This window comes from Octopus bimaculoides, chromosome Z (genome assembly GCF_046866305.1).
Source record: "Octopus bimaculoides isolate indiv1 chromosome Z, ASM4686630v1, whole genome shotgun sequence".
Lineage (NCBI taxonomy): Eukaryota > Metazoa > Mollusca > Cephalopoda > Octopoda > Octopodidae > Octopus > Octopus bimaculoides.
Window position 1 is genome coordinate 6,655,985 of NC_142944.1, and position 15,000 is coordinate 6,670,984.

Here is a 15,000-nt window from a genome sequence, read left to right on the forward strand (position 1 = left end):
TGTCAGCCCAAATTTAAATCAAGCTAAACAAAAGCTAACATGATACTGACATAACAAAGTCTACATTAGCTAATGACAATTAAGTCCAAACTTTACAAAACATTTAACTATTGCTGTTTAAAAAAATACTTATTCCAATTCACCTAAAATTGCTTTTTTTTTTTTTTTTTGTTTTTAATCATATAATTAACAAAATCTTGAATCATCTCCACTACTCTGAAGTACAACATCCTCACATTATATTAAAAAAAAACCATGGCATCTTGGGCAAGTTTCTTCCACTATAGCCCCAAGTTAACCAATGCTTTATGAGTGAATTTGGTAGATGAAAGTTATGTGGAAGTCCATCCTCTGTGTGTGTGTGTGTGTGTGTGCATGTGTGCATATGCACACATGTGCATACATGTATATGCATATCTTTGTTTGTTTGTTCCCCCCACCTGTTTGACAGTAGCAGTTGATTTGTTTATATCTCCATAACTTAGTTGTTCAGCAAAAGAGACTGATAGAATAAGTACAAGCCTTACAAAATAAGTCCCAGATTTGATTTGTTCAACTAAACCCTTCAAGGGGGTGCCCCAGCATGGCCAAAATCCAATGACTGAAACAAGTGAAAAACAACTTGCATATTACATATCCGAAAGTTTCTGTGGTAACACAACCCATCTTGAACTATCCCCTAGTGTTCAGCCTTCTCTACACCTATTACAATGAACTTACTCCTTCTCCCTCTATACTAATCCATCTTAACCATCACCAATAATATCTGCCCCACTAATATTTCCATTCAAATCCTGGATCATCTCCAGAGTTGCATCTTTTCATTCAAATGAAACCTATTAACCCTTGCCTCACCAAAACTGTGCTTGTTTGAGCCTCAGGTCAACCTTGACCAAACAGTGTTATTATGAACAGTGTTCCAGTTATGACCTTCCCCTCTAGTTTTTAAGCAGTATGCATCTAAGACTACATTATCAAATATGCTCTTTATTAATTGAACAGTCTGATACCAACCCACCTTAAACTGTCCCAGGTTCTATGATACAAACTTCCAGATTTAAGTTGGTCTAAATTAAAACCTATCAAAATTTTGTGTTAATTCATGTTCCAACAATTACAAAGTTATTTTAGTAAATGCTTCATTATTTTCAAAATTAATTGAAACAAAGGCAGGGTATTTCATTTGAAATATAGTAATAAAGGCATTAAGGTGGTAGGATGCAATGTAGAGAGCTATTTGGTTGCAGTTTCTAGCAAGTCAAGCAACCATGTATAAGAAATTCTCTTGTTAGCTTCAACCAAAACAGTTGTAGCATTCTGCGTATATTATCATTCATTCAATCATCTGTGTTAACCTTCGCTTCAACTCATGCAACCTCATTGATCCAAAGAAGCTGGATCAATTCTTGAGCAATGAGTCATTTCCCCCCACAATCTCTCTTGCTCTCTTACCAATAAAAACTAAATACTGTAAAAAGTGTAGACATCATTCTAGTTACAACATTGATTAAAATTACATCTACAATTTTTTTTTTTTTTTAAACTGTTCTGGCCAATTGATCAATGTTGTTGCCTGTGTCCTATGGCTCGTAGGCTTGTGTCAGGCAAGTATTGATTGGAAAAGACCAAATTCATATGCATACTTTGTCTACTCTTGTCTAAACTCACATGTGTCATGTCAATTGCCAGACTATAAGCTATCAGTCACAATTTGTGCTTTTGGCTAACCCAACACGAGTAGAAATTATACCACAAACACTTTCACTTTTCAAAGCAAATGAAGCACTATTTGTAATTGTTAACAAATATTACAAGAGATAATTATATTTCAATAGATTTTGTTCACCAACATATACACATCTCATTAACTATGCTGAGACTGTTCCAATCGATTCCTTATATCAGCACGAAATGACAAACTATAACAAGGTGGCTATTGGCTACAGTTGATCAAATCAAACCCAATATATACGGGTAGTTACTCTAGACACTCTATATGGTTAGGGGTTAAGGTGTTGAGAAATGGAAAACAAGGGCAACTCTGCTTGAACTTGAATTCAGCCGTTCCCAAACTGGTGATGTCAATACAGTTCATGTTCAGCATGACTTTCTAAAGACTGGTGCTTGCAGGGAAAATATGGACAAGGGTAGAGAGACACTGGTGAGGCACATGGTGACCATTTCTGATGATCATCACTTTAACATCCAGTTTTCCATGTTTGCATGGGTCAGAAGAGAGGATATTGAAGAAGAGTTTCTAAAAACTTGATGCCCTTCCTGTTGCCACCTGCCCTTTCCAGGCAAGCTAATAATCTAAACCATTACAGCAACTGCAAAAACCTGGTACCTACCAGTTATCAAGTAATGGCAACTCCTTTATCTAAAAGAGTGGCTTCAGATAAATTTTGCATATGTGTGTGTGTTATACATAGATGCATGTAAAGTATATCAACCTCATATTACTTTATATTTAAACATTCATTGACATTTAATAATGTAGTAGAATAGCGGGTTGTCTACCACATTATTGTCAATAAAGATAATAATAGGTTTCAAATTTGGGCACAAGGCCAGCAATTTTGGTAGAGGAGTAAGTTAACTACATCAGCCCCAGTGTTGAACTGGGGCTAATTTTATTCAACCTGAAAGGATGAAAAAGAAAAGTCAATCTCTGCAAAATTTGAACACTGAACGTAAAGACAAATGAAATGCTGCTAAGTATTTTGGCCGGCATGCTAACCATTCTGCCAGCTTGCCATTTTATCAATAATAACACCCATTAATTAACTCATCAGAATTGCTACCATTGAAGTTGTAATAGTTCTATGTTTGGCAGTCTTTAGTCTGGGATTTAGTCTAACAACTTTAAGAAACGATTATGTTGTAGGTATTGAAGTGTGATGTAGTATGCAAGTTGTTTCGTGCTCCACTAAACATCATAAATTATTTCTAATGACAAAGAAAATAGCTACAGCAACTGTATCAAGTGACAAAGGTAGATTTCCTCTGAAGATTAAAGGAACACCATAAAAAAATATTTGTATCTAACATGAGAAGGTGATATGTGCTTTTAAAAACAACAACCAATATATATTGTTCTCTATTTATGAGATGAGGAGTTCTGTACATTATTTACATTGGACGGATATGTGTCCTCATATCAGGTATAGCTGATCGTGTATGGAAAAGCGGAGACCACCGTCCCCTGTGGGATGAAGTTAAAATAATAGAGAGAACACCACTGGAAAATACGAAGACTAAAAGAAGCAGCACATAAGTTAGGACACAACAACCTCCTAAGCAGACCGAGAGCAGATATGAATAGTATAAGGGAACCAGTCTTAAGGAAGGATAGGAAAATATTAGGTTTATAAGCCCTAAAATTCACTCAATAATTGCCCACAGGCATATAGTGTAATGGTTAAGAGCACAGGCTACTAACTCCAAAATTGTGAGTTCAATTCCAAGCAGTGCCTTGAATAAATAATAATAATAACAACATCAGCAAAAAAAACAAAACCTTAGGAATGAGAACCCAGGGTTGGGTTCAATATATATATATATATATACACATACATACAAACACCCATCCTACACACACAAACATATCTGGCCAACTTCCAGCTACTGGGCAATATCATACCTTACTAAAATAAAAAAAATTAAAAAAAAAAAAGACAAAGATCAAAATAGAAAATATATAAATATTTATGTATGACCAGTTATGTCATTATGAAGATGACCTCTCCACTCCGACTCCAAGATAATTAGAACCTGGAATTAAATTTTGAGTTATACATTTCCTTTATCATCAAAATTAATTATAGCGAATGAATCTTGTGCTGTTACAAAATAAGCACCTGAAGACATCACAAAATTATTACAAATATAAGATTTCACCATTTGTTTTAATTACTTTTTTCATCATGTAAACGCTTGCCAAAAGACAGCCATAAATTCCAGACAAAAATTTCTTGCAGAAAATAAACATCTAAACTATTCCTAACTTTACTTAGCCTAATCAACAGACATTCCATCATCCCATGATGTGTTCCTCTTAGAACACATCTCCAACCGTGTTTTTTCTTCAGCTTTGAAGAACACAGCTTACACCATACAGTTAGACAACAATGATGACTAATAGAATCCATGCAATTTTCTTATTTTTTGCTCCACAACTGGTATTACTTACTTATTTAATGTTATTTTTAAATCTCTCTCTCTCTCTCTTTTACATGCTTATTCTATTCTTCTTTTTCCGCTACAAAACTTTTCTTCTTCATTTTCTTCAGTTGTTAAGATTGATAAGCAAAAATACAAATTTTACACTTTAGCAAAACAAACATTTATTTTAAAAAGATATTCTCAATACACAAACTTTGTAGCAATATATTGTTCCTATGTGTTGGTTAAGTCATCGTGAACTTAATTTCAAGATACATAATTTAAATCTAATTTACAGAGTCAACCATTTAGTTTTTAAAGCTGCCATATCCAGCCTTTCACACGTATCCAACAATGTCATCCTAGAAATACACAATCAGATCATAAGATAATGCATAATTAAATGAAAACAAGTTTGGGAGAATAATCTGAATAATGAAGGATTAAAGAACCAAACGAGAAAGGCAACTTTCTGTCTTGGTTTATATAGATATTTCACCTATGATCGTTTTCCAGCCATGATCAATCCATCCCTAATTCAGACAGTGTATCTAAGACTGCATCAAGGTTTCTGTTCTTTTTCTTTTCTAAGATATTATTTGAAGGAAAACTGACTGCTATTTCTAGCAGTTAAGCAGCTATGAAGAGATACCCTTCTTGTTTAGGCCCATATGAGCTACGACCTAGCAGGCCTATGACTAAAAGCATCTTGAGAATGACCATAATCTTTATTTCCTGATGCACAGACAACCCAAAACCATGTTATGCAACATGTATGGCCTTCTCAAAGACAAAGTGTGGTTTAAGGGATATTTCCACATAGAAGTTCATCCGTTGGGTCTTTCATATAGAGACACATTCACTGGACCAATTCATTTTGTTTGCATGAACTCGTGTAATTTATTAGAGAGAAATTATCATCAACCTTAACTCTTTGATTACTCAGATAATGAAGCTGGGTTTCTTTAGTTTAAAGTGATCAGATCTTTGATTTCCCCCTACAATTTAAATAAAAAATAACACATGTAAATATATTTATTTTCAGAAAAATCAGAAAAGTATTAACCCTTCTGAAACCAAGCAGCCTGAGGTTGCTCCAGATTCTATGACACACACACACTTGCACACACACACACACTTACACACGCACAAACTTAAACAGACATATACAAACACACACACACACACACTTGCACACACACACACACACTTGCACACATACACACACACACACATTTGCACACATACACACACTTAAACACACACACACATGCATACACACATATACTTACACACACACACAAAACAAACGATATAGATGGAAAACAGAATACACGGGTAACTTTACTGCTCACAAGGATCATTTCAACCCATCCTGCATTGATCCCTCATGGGTGGAAAATAATGCAACTAGTTGTGGTGCATCCTTCAGTGCAGAAGCAGCTCATCAGGTGCTACATCACCCGATGATGTACCACAACAAGTAGTATAGTTCCCCACCTGTGAAAGATCAATGCAGGATGTGTTGAAATGATTATTGTGAGCAATAAAGTTTCCCCATGTACTGCATTTTCTGTCTCTATCATTTGTTTTATGCTCAACGTACAACGAGAATTTCCTGAAGTAGATCCAGTGGCAATTGTCTAATTACTGTGGATGACACCAGATAGCCATAGACAGTGAACGTACTTTATCTCGATAAAAATAGGAACATACCCAACACTTAAATATTAATGTACTTACATACAAAGATACATACATACTTCTACACACACACACGCACATTACATGTAGAATGGCATTCAATTTCCTTTCCTTATAGTAAAACTTCACTGATAACCTTATAAACCTCCATTTCTCTTAGAAAATGGCAATGCAAACATCTTATGAAATTTTAATTTATAGACATAACACTTCCTAGCATGCAAAAAGCCAGATGTTTTCAATGACAAATATAACAATACCACCTCAATAATCGACATAATGACAGCTTATATATCAAAGCCTTTATGACATTTAAATAATGTATCCATCACACACGATTTTTTTATATTTGGTACTACTGTGATGAAGCAAGATTATTTTTGTAAAAACATGAACAAGTGAAGTTTAAAGAAACACACAGATATATTTGAGAAATAGTAAAATTTAATGTGCATATGTGTGGTTGAAGTATTTTTCTTAAAATAGGTGTTAGCCTTCAGCATTTGGATGCATACCTTCCAATTTATATAAAACTTATCTGGTAATCAGATAAAAAGAAATATACAAAAAACATATGGAGGAAGTGAAAAAATATAATTGCATTGTTCTGGCCGGCCAGCTGTTTTGACCAAAAAGTGTGTGTGTGTGTGTGTGTGTGTGTGTGTGTGTGTGTGTGTGTGTAAACATATGACAGAGTTAGAGCTTTTATAGGTAAGGAATTATGTTGGTTTTATAAAATATCCACAGAAAAGAGATGCTATATGTTATGTGTATGTATGAGAAAAGATCTTGGAGAATGACAAAATTACTCTTATGTGAGGAATGCCAATTCTCAAAGAGAGGGAAATTTATAGCAAATCAATCAGATATAGTTGTGAAGGCTCACAAGGAAATGAAGTGCCTCTTAACTGAATGATCAGTTTCAACGGATGATAATGTGTTGCTAAAAGAAATGGAGAAATTATCTGTAGATAAAGATCTGAAAAACAGAGATTATTAGAATGGAGAGGGTGACTGAAAGCAGAAACAATCTCTTTTATGATAGGTTCCATGTGAATGGTTAAATGCAGACAAGTATATAACCAAACACGGATCTTACACGTATGTACAGAAAATAGCAGTTCTAGACACTGTACATGTATCACAGAGTACTGTCAATACTATAGCCAACACAAAACCAAAACAAAACACTGCTTATATCCAAGATACACAAAACTGCACACAGTAGTGGCACAAAAGCCCACAATATAAAAAAGAAAAGGCACTTGAAATAACAATAATAGCAAGAGGGATGGAAAATGGATTACAATAACAAGAATAATAATAATAATAATGAAGTATATGTTCTTACCATTTCTAGTTCGGTAGGTATTATTTTCATTTGCTCCACCAGCCTCAGAGTATGAAGGAGATTTCACTGAAATCTGGTTGTGACTCACTGGTGGTTGTGTCTTTTCAGGAGCTGATGGTACACCCTCCATAGAAACAAAGTCACTTTTTGTGTATGAAACGTTATTATTTTGGCTTTGTAAATTTCCAAGAGTAGAATGTGAAGGCTTCATTATGGACGGTGGAATACTGTTGAGATAGTCCTGCTCAGCATCAACAGTGGACTCTACATGGTAAGAAGATCTTTTCTTCTCCTCAGTATGCTGAGAACTATAATTTGACTGAGATGTCCAGCTTTTTGGACGCCTCTTTCTAGGCCACGTATGATTGGGATCGTTTGATATGTATCCATTATAGCTGCTCTCGTAATTCTGCTGAAGATTTCCATTGCTCCTTTGCTGCTCTTCAAATTCTTCATGATTCGGTGCCTCTTGATTTACAGTTTCCTTTAAATAGAAAAGTGTTTAGCCAACATAAGACTTGATAAATTAGGTAGTTTAGATAACAATAGAAACAGGCACATGATACTGATACTGTTATCAATGAAAACCAATAAACAAATACAGGAAGTTATTTTCAGTTAAACTTTGGTAAGGTATCTGCCAGACTCGAAAACATCACTTATCACAGGCCTCCACAGTAAAAAACAGATCAGTTAAACTTGAGAACCAAAACAGCATACCTGCCAGGTGTAATAATAGAAAGTAATATGCTTGCCAGCTACATGGAAAACATATTATGTATTAAAAGAAGGTTGCATTAACTTTACCTGAATATGAGTACAGGTTATCTGTCTTTGATACTGTAATGAAATATTGTACAGCTCTAAATATTACTGTGTCTGCATCTTACATATAGATTATTATTATTATTATTATTATTATTATTAATACATGCAATATATACATGCGTAATTAAATATATGTCTGTGTGGAAAAATATTTGCGTGTATATAGGACGAGTGTGTATAAGAATGCCAGCGTGCACGTGAGTATGCTGAAACAATTAAAATAGCTACAACACAAAGAAACAATATTTCATTTACTATAATCATTTACAAAGAGAATTTAAGACATCACTTTAGGGAGTATGAGCATTTTAGCTAACTTAACAAACTGTTGACAATGTACACATACCTGGAAGCAATTAACAATAAATAGTATCTGGTCTGCAGAGAAATTTATCTGCCTTATATGTTAACGGAACTTTTTATTATCTTCTTATCAATTAGTTGCAAAAAAGAAGTGAAAAGTTAATAATTTGAGTTTATCATTTAAGAGAATTAATGACATTTATTGAAGACGGTGAAGAGATACTCACAAAATGAATTTAACGATTTAGCATTTGAAAACCCACAATTTCAAAGTGTTTTTTTATTCAGCTTGCAATGGAATGAATTGCTAAGCTAGCTTGCCAGAACATTCCTGGAATGTCTGACCTCAGTATTAGATTCCTTGCCAGTGTTTACATAATACTAACTAATAATGTAAACATCACTTAGTGCGGCTGTGTGGTTAAGAAGCTTGTTTCCCAACCACACGGTTCCGGGTTTGGTCCAACTGCATGGCACATTGGGGGAGTGTCTTCTACTAAAACCCTGGATAGATCAAGACTTAGTGAATTTGGTACAGGGAAACCAAAAGAAGCCTGTCATACACACACACACACACACACACATATGTATGTATGTGTATATATATATATATATATATATATATATATGGACACACACATACACACATGTGAGTCTTTGTGTTTGTCTCCTTTCCCCATCGCTTGACAAGTGGTGTTGGTTTGTTTACACTCCCCCATAATTTAGCAGCATGACAGAAGAGATTGACAGATTAAGTATCAGGTTTGAAAAAAGAACAATGTACTGGGCTTGGTTCAATCAACTGAAAACTCTTCAAGATGGTGCCCCAGCATTGCCACACTCCAATGAGTGAAACAAGTAAAAGAATACAAGGAAGAATATGGAACGTAAACCACAATCATAACCTGAGGCTCAGGACAAAATCCTTAATCCTCACACAAACAGAAAAAAAAAAATGAAATATTTCCCTTATTTTCATTTTTTCACAAAACAAAAATAAAAAAAACGAGAGCAATTCTTAACAAAAACAGACAATAAAGAAAATATCCATTTTACGAGTTTCTTACAGTTATCTATCTTATTTGATATTTGGATAATTCTTTTTTCTTTTGAATTAATATTATTATTAATTTCAAATTTTGGCACAAGGCCAGCAAGTTCGGTTAATAACCTCGACCCCAGTACTCATCTGGTATTTATTTTACTTTTTCCTTTGAGTCCTGAAATGATGAAAGGTAAAGTCAACCTCAGTAGAATTTGAACTCAGAATGTAAAGACAGACAAAATACCTAGCAGCATTTTGTCTGACATACTAACAAGTCTGCCAGTTCGACACTAGGGTAGCAAACTGGCAGAATCGTTATTAATAGTAATCCTTTCTATGATAGGCACAAGGCCTGAAATTTGGGGGGAGGGAATTAGTCGATTACATTGACCCCAGTGATTCACTAGTGCTTAATTTATCAACCTCGAAAGGATGAAAGGCAAAGTCGACCTCAGCAGAATTTGAACTCAGATGGTAGTGACTGGTAAAATACCACTAAGCATTTTGTCCAACATGCTAACAATTCTGCCAGCTCACCATCTTTTGAATCATTATTGATAATAAAAATCGTTACACTCTCGGAGTTTACACTCTCGAAGTGGTTGGCGTTAGGAAGGGCATCCAGCTGTAGAAACTCTGCCAAATCAGATTGGAGCCTGGTGTTGCCATCCGGTTTCACCAGTCCTCAGTCAAATCGTCCAACCCATGCTAGCATGGAAAGCGGACGTTAAACTATGATGATGATGATGATGATAATAATGATTAAAAAAAACAATAAAATTAATATAGTTAAGTACTTCTCATACGATTGGGGCAGACAGTCATCCACCACCACCACCATCACCACCACCACAATCAGCCCTAGGGTAGGTGTGTGAAGACTGAAAAGGGGGCGGACAAATTGTCATGTTTAATGAAATTACGACGGTTTCCAACTTTTAAACCTGTCAAACAGTATGGTTAAGAAAGAAGAAAATTACACAGATGCAAAAATCTATTTTGTCATCTTGTTGATAAAAAAGAGGGATGTGATGCCAAAGGAATTTCCCTGATATCTAGGTGGGAACCTGGCCTGACCTAGCCTGGTTTTCATCATTTTGAGAACCAGTGCAACAGTTCCTTTTAGATATTGCACTAAATATTACAATATTAAGGGTGTATAAGCAGGAGGTTTAACTAATACAGTAGCCCAGGGGCTAATGAATTCTGATAGGATCCCCCCATGCACACACACACACACACACTCACACAGAGGTGGCACGACTATATAGTTCCGAGTTTAGTTCCACTTCTTGACACCCTGAGCAGATGTCTTCTACTAGAGCCCTGGATTGAACAAAGCTTTGCAAATGGATTTGGCAGATAAAATCCGAAAGAAGTCTTGATCCATCAATTTTCTGTCAGGGACCCCTGCTGGTTAATGTAGATCCAAATGAATATAATTACTATCCTAATGAACAACTGTAGTAACTTTCTATTTTTCTTTTGCAGTGTGAGGTGTGGTTAACAGAAAGAAGTTATTTAAGGGAAATTATATAACTAATCCTAATGTAGGTCACAGAATTAGCAGGTAGATAAGGTAAAAACTGTCAGGAATTTGAATTATAACTTCATATCCACTACTGATGTTATTTTTATGATGCCATTTTTTCAGTATGACATTCCTAACCTGACAACTAAGGTGGTGGTAAGCTGGTAGATTCATTAGTACATTGCAACAAAATGATTAGTGGCATTTATTCTAGATCTTTATGTTCTGAGTTCAAATCACATCACGGACAACTCTGCCTTTCACCTTTTCAGAGTTAATAAAGTAAAATAAATTGACGGGCAGCAAACTGGCAGAATCGTTAGCACGTCGGGCAAAATGCTTAGCAGTATTTCATCTGCCGTTACGTTCTGAGTTCAAACTCTGCTGAGGTCGACTTTGCCTTTCATCCTTTCGGAGTTGATTAAATAGGTACCAGTTACGCACTGGGGTTGATGTAATCAAACTAATCCCTTTGTCTCTTCTATGTTTAGCCCCTATGGGCAATAAAGAAATAAATAAATTAAAGTACCAATCAAGTATTGAGGGTCAATGCAATCAACTTGACCCCTTAACCTCAAAAATTGACACCTTTGTACATTGCAATGGATCAGCATCCCATTCATGGGATTGTTGTGATCTCAGTTATTTACATCCCATGGAAACTGAGTAACTGGCCTTATGAGTTTTAAAACTTAAGAAAAAATCCCCCACCAAAAAATTTGAGAAATAAATCTTCAAAGAATTTTACTGGGGTCAGTTGAACTGACTTATGCCTTCTCACCGCCCTGAAATTGCTGGCCTTGTGCCAAAATTAGAAACCATTATTATTAATTATTATTATTATTATTATTATTATTATTATTATTATTCTTCTTATTATTATTATTATTATTATTATTATTATTATTATTATTATTATTCTTATTCTTCTTATTATTATTATTATTATTGAGGCGGCGAGCTGGCAGAATTGTTAGCATGCTGGGAGAAATTCTTAAATGTATTTCGACTGTCTTCACATTCTGAGTTCAAATTCCACTAAGGTCAACATTGCTTTTCAGGGTCAAGAAATTAAGTACCAGTTGCGTATTAGGGTCAATCTAATCAACTACCCCTACCCCAAATTTTAGCCCTTGTGCCTATAGTAAAAATGATTATTATTACGACTACTACTACTACTACTACTACTTTTAATATTAAGGTGTGAGACTAATTACTACATTATTAAATTATTAATTATTTTTATTTACAAGTTCAAATCTGAAAAGTCTCCCAATTTACAATACACACACACACACACACACACACACGAGTGTGTGTGTGTGCTTCTCAGATGTATACTTCATGGAGAAAATAAACTGGTAGACATATCTTGTGACATTTACTCCCTCCGTATTACCCAAGCACTCCCTTATTGCTTCTTATATCGTAAAATACAGTAAACTGACCAATGATGCTAATATTCACAAACCACATGATGTTGCATGATTAATTATTATGGACAATTAAATCAATTCCATCCATCACATGGAGTCTACAGATCTGTGCTACAGTTCAAGATCATTATTATTGTTGTTGTTCTTATTTTGATATTCTTCAATTTATGTAATCTTTTATTTGTTTCAGTCACTGGATTGTGGCCATGCTGGAGCACCACCTTGAAGGTCTTTAGTTGAACAAATCAATCCCAGTATATCTTTTATCTTTTACTTGTTTCAGTCATTGGACTGTGGCCATGCTGGGGCACCACCTTGAAGGGTTTTAGTTGAACAAATCAATCCCAGTATATCTTTTATCTTTTACTTGTTTCAGTCATTGCACTGTGGCCATGCTGGGGCACCACCTTGAAGGGTTTTAGTTGAACAAATCAATCCCAGTATATCTTTTATCTTTTACTTGTTTCACACATTGGAATGTGGCCATGCTGGGGCACCACCTTGAAGGGTTTTAGTTGAACAAATCAATCCCAGTATATCTTTTATCTTTTACTTGTTTCAGTCATTGGACTGTGGCCATGCTGGGGCACCACCTTGAAGGGTTTTAGTTGAACAAATCAATCCCAGTATATCTTTTATCTTTTACTTGTTTCACTCATTGCACTGTGGCCATGCTGGGGCACCACCTTGAAGGGTTTTAGTTGAACAAATCAATTCCAGTATATCTTATCTTTTACTTGTTTCAGTCATTGCACTGTGGCCATGCTGGGGCACCACCTTGAAGGGTTTTAGTTGAATGAATCAATCCCAGTATATCTTTTATCTTTTACTTGTTTCAGTCATTGGACTGTGGCCATGCTGGGGCACCACCTTGAATGGTTTTAGTTGAATGAATCAATCCCAGTATATCTTTTATCTTTTACTTGTTTCACTCATTGCACTGTGGCCATGCTGGGGCACCACCTTGAAGGGTTTTAGTTGAACAAATCAATCCCAGTATATCTTTTATCTTTTACTTGTTTCAGTCATTGCACTGTGGCCATGCTGGGGCACCACCTTGAAGGGTTTTAGTTGAACAAATCAATCCCAGTATATCTTTTATCTTTTACTTGTTTCAGTCATTGCACTGTGGCCATGCTGGGGCACCACCTTGAAGGGTTTTAGTTGAACAAATCAATCCCAGTATATCTTTTATCTTTTACTTGTTTCAGTCATTGGACTGTGGCCATGCTGGGGCACCACCTTGAAGGGTTTTATTTGAACAAATCAATCCCAGTATATCTTTTATCTTTTACTTGTTTCAGTCATTGGACTGTGGCCATGCTGGGGCACCACCTTGAAGGGTTTTAGTTGAACAAATCAATCCCAGTATATCTTTTATCTTTTACTTGTTTCACTCATTGGACTGTGGCCATGCTGGGGCACCACCTTGAAGGGTTTTAGTTGAACAAATCAATCCCAGTATATCTTTTATCTTTTACTTGTTTCAGTCATTGCACTGTGGCTATGCTGGGGCACCACCTTGAAGGGTTTTAGTTGAACAAATCAATCCCAGTATATCTTTTATCTTTTACTTGTTTCAGTCATTGGACTGTTGCCATGCTGGGGCACCACCTTGAAGGGTTTTAGTTGAACAAATCAATCCCAGTATATCTTTTATCTTTTACTTGTTTCAGTCATTGGACTGTGGCCATGCTGGGGCACCACCTTGAAGGGTTTTAGTTGAACAAATCAATCCCAGTATATCTTTTATCTTTTACTTGTTTCAGTCATTGCACTGTGGCCATGCTGGGGCACCACCTTGAAGGGTTTTAGTTGAACAAATCAATCCCAGTATATCTTTTATCTTTTACTTGTTTCACTCATTGCACTGTGGCCATGCTGGGGCACCACCTTGAAGGGTTTTAGTTGAACAAATCAATCCCAGTATATCTTTTATCTTTTACTTGTTTCACTCATTGGACTGTGGCCATGCTGGGGCACCACCTTGAAGGCTTTTAGTTGAACAAATCAATCCCAATATATCTTTTATCTTTTACTTGTTTCACTCATTGGACTGTGGCCATGCTGGGGCACCACCTTGAAGGGTTTTAGTTGAACAAATCAATCCCAGTATATCTTTTATCTTTTACTTGTTTCACTCATTGGACTGTGGCCATGCTGGGGCACCACCTTGAAGGGTTTTAGTTGAACAAATCAATCCCAGTATATCTTTTATTTTTTACTTGTTTCAGTCATTGCACTGTGGCCATGCTGGGGCACCACCTTGAAGTGTTTTAGTTGAACAAATCAATCCCGGTATATCTTTTATCTTTTACTTGTTTCACTCATTGGACTGTGGCCATGCTGGGGCACCACCTTGAAGGGTTTTAGTTGAACAAATCAATCCCAGTATATCTTTTATTTTTTACTTGTTTCAGTCATTGCACTGTGGCCATGCTGGGGCACCACCTTGAATGGTTTTAGTTGAACAAATCAATCCCAGTATATCTTTTATCTTTTACTTGTTTCAGTCATTAGACTGTGGCCATGCTGGGGCACCACCTTGAAGGGTTTTAGTTGAACAAATCAATCCCAGTATATCTTTTATCTTTTACTTGTTTCAGTCATTGCACTGTGGCCATGCTGGGGCGCCACC

The 15,000-nt window shown here is 35.8% G+C and overlaps 1 protein-coding gene across 15 annotated transcripts in view; it reads right to left on the bottom strand.

The window, feature by feature from the left end:
• LOC106869485 (uncharacterized) overlaps nt 1–15,000 on the bottom strand; it is a 398,751-nt gene that overhangs the window by 175,579 nt on the left and 208,172 nt on the right. For 14 of the 15 annotated variants that reach the window (XM_089365456.1, XM_089365452.1, XM_089365449.1 and 11 more), the window contains one exon: nt 7,220–7,703. In XM_089365456.1, coding sequence (XP_089221582.1) covers nt 7,220–7,703 — 484 coding nt within the window. Of the gene's footprint in view, nt 1–7,219; nt 7,704–8,577; nt 8,724–15,000 lie in introns of those variants that run through there. The other variant, XM_089365462.1, reaches the window with a different exon arrangement.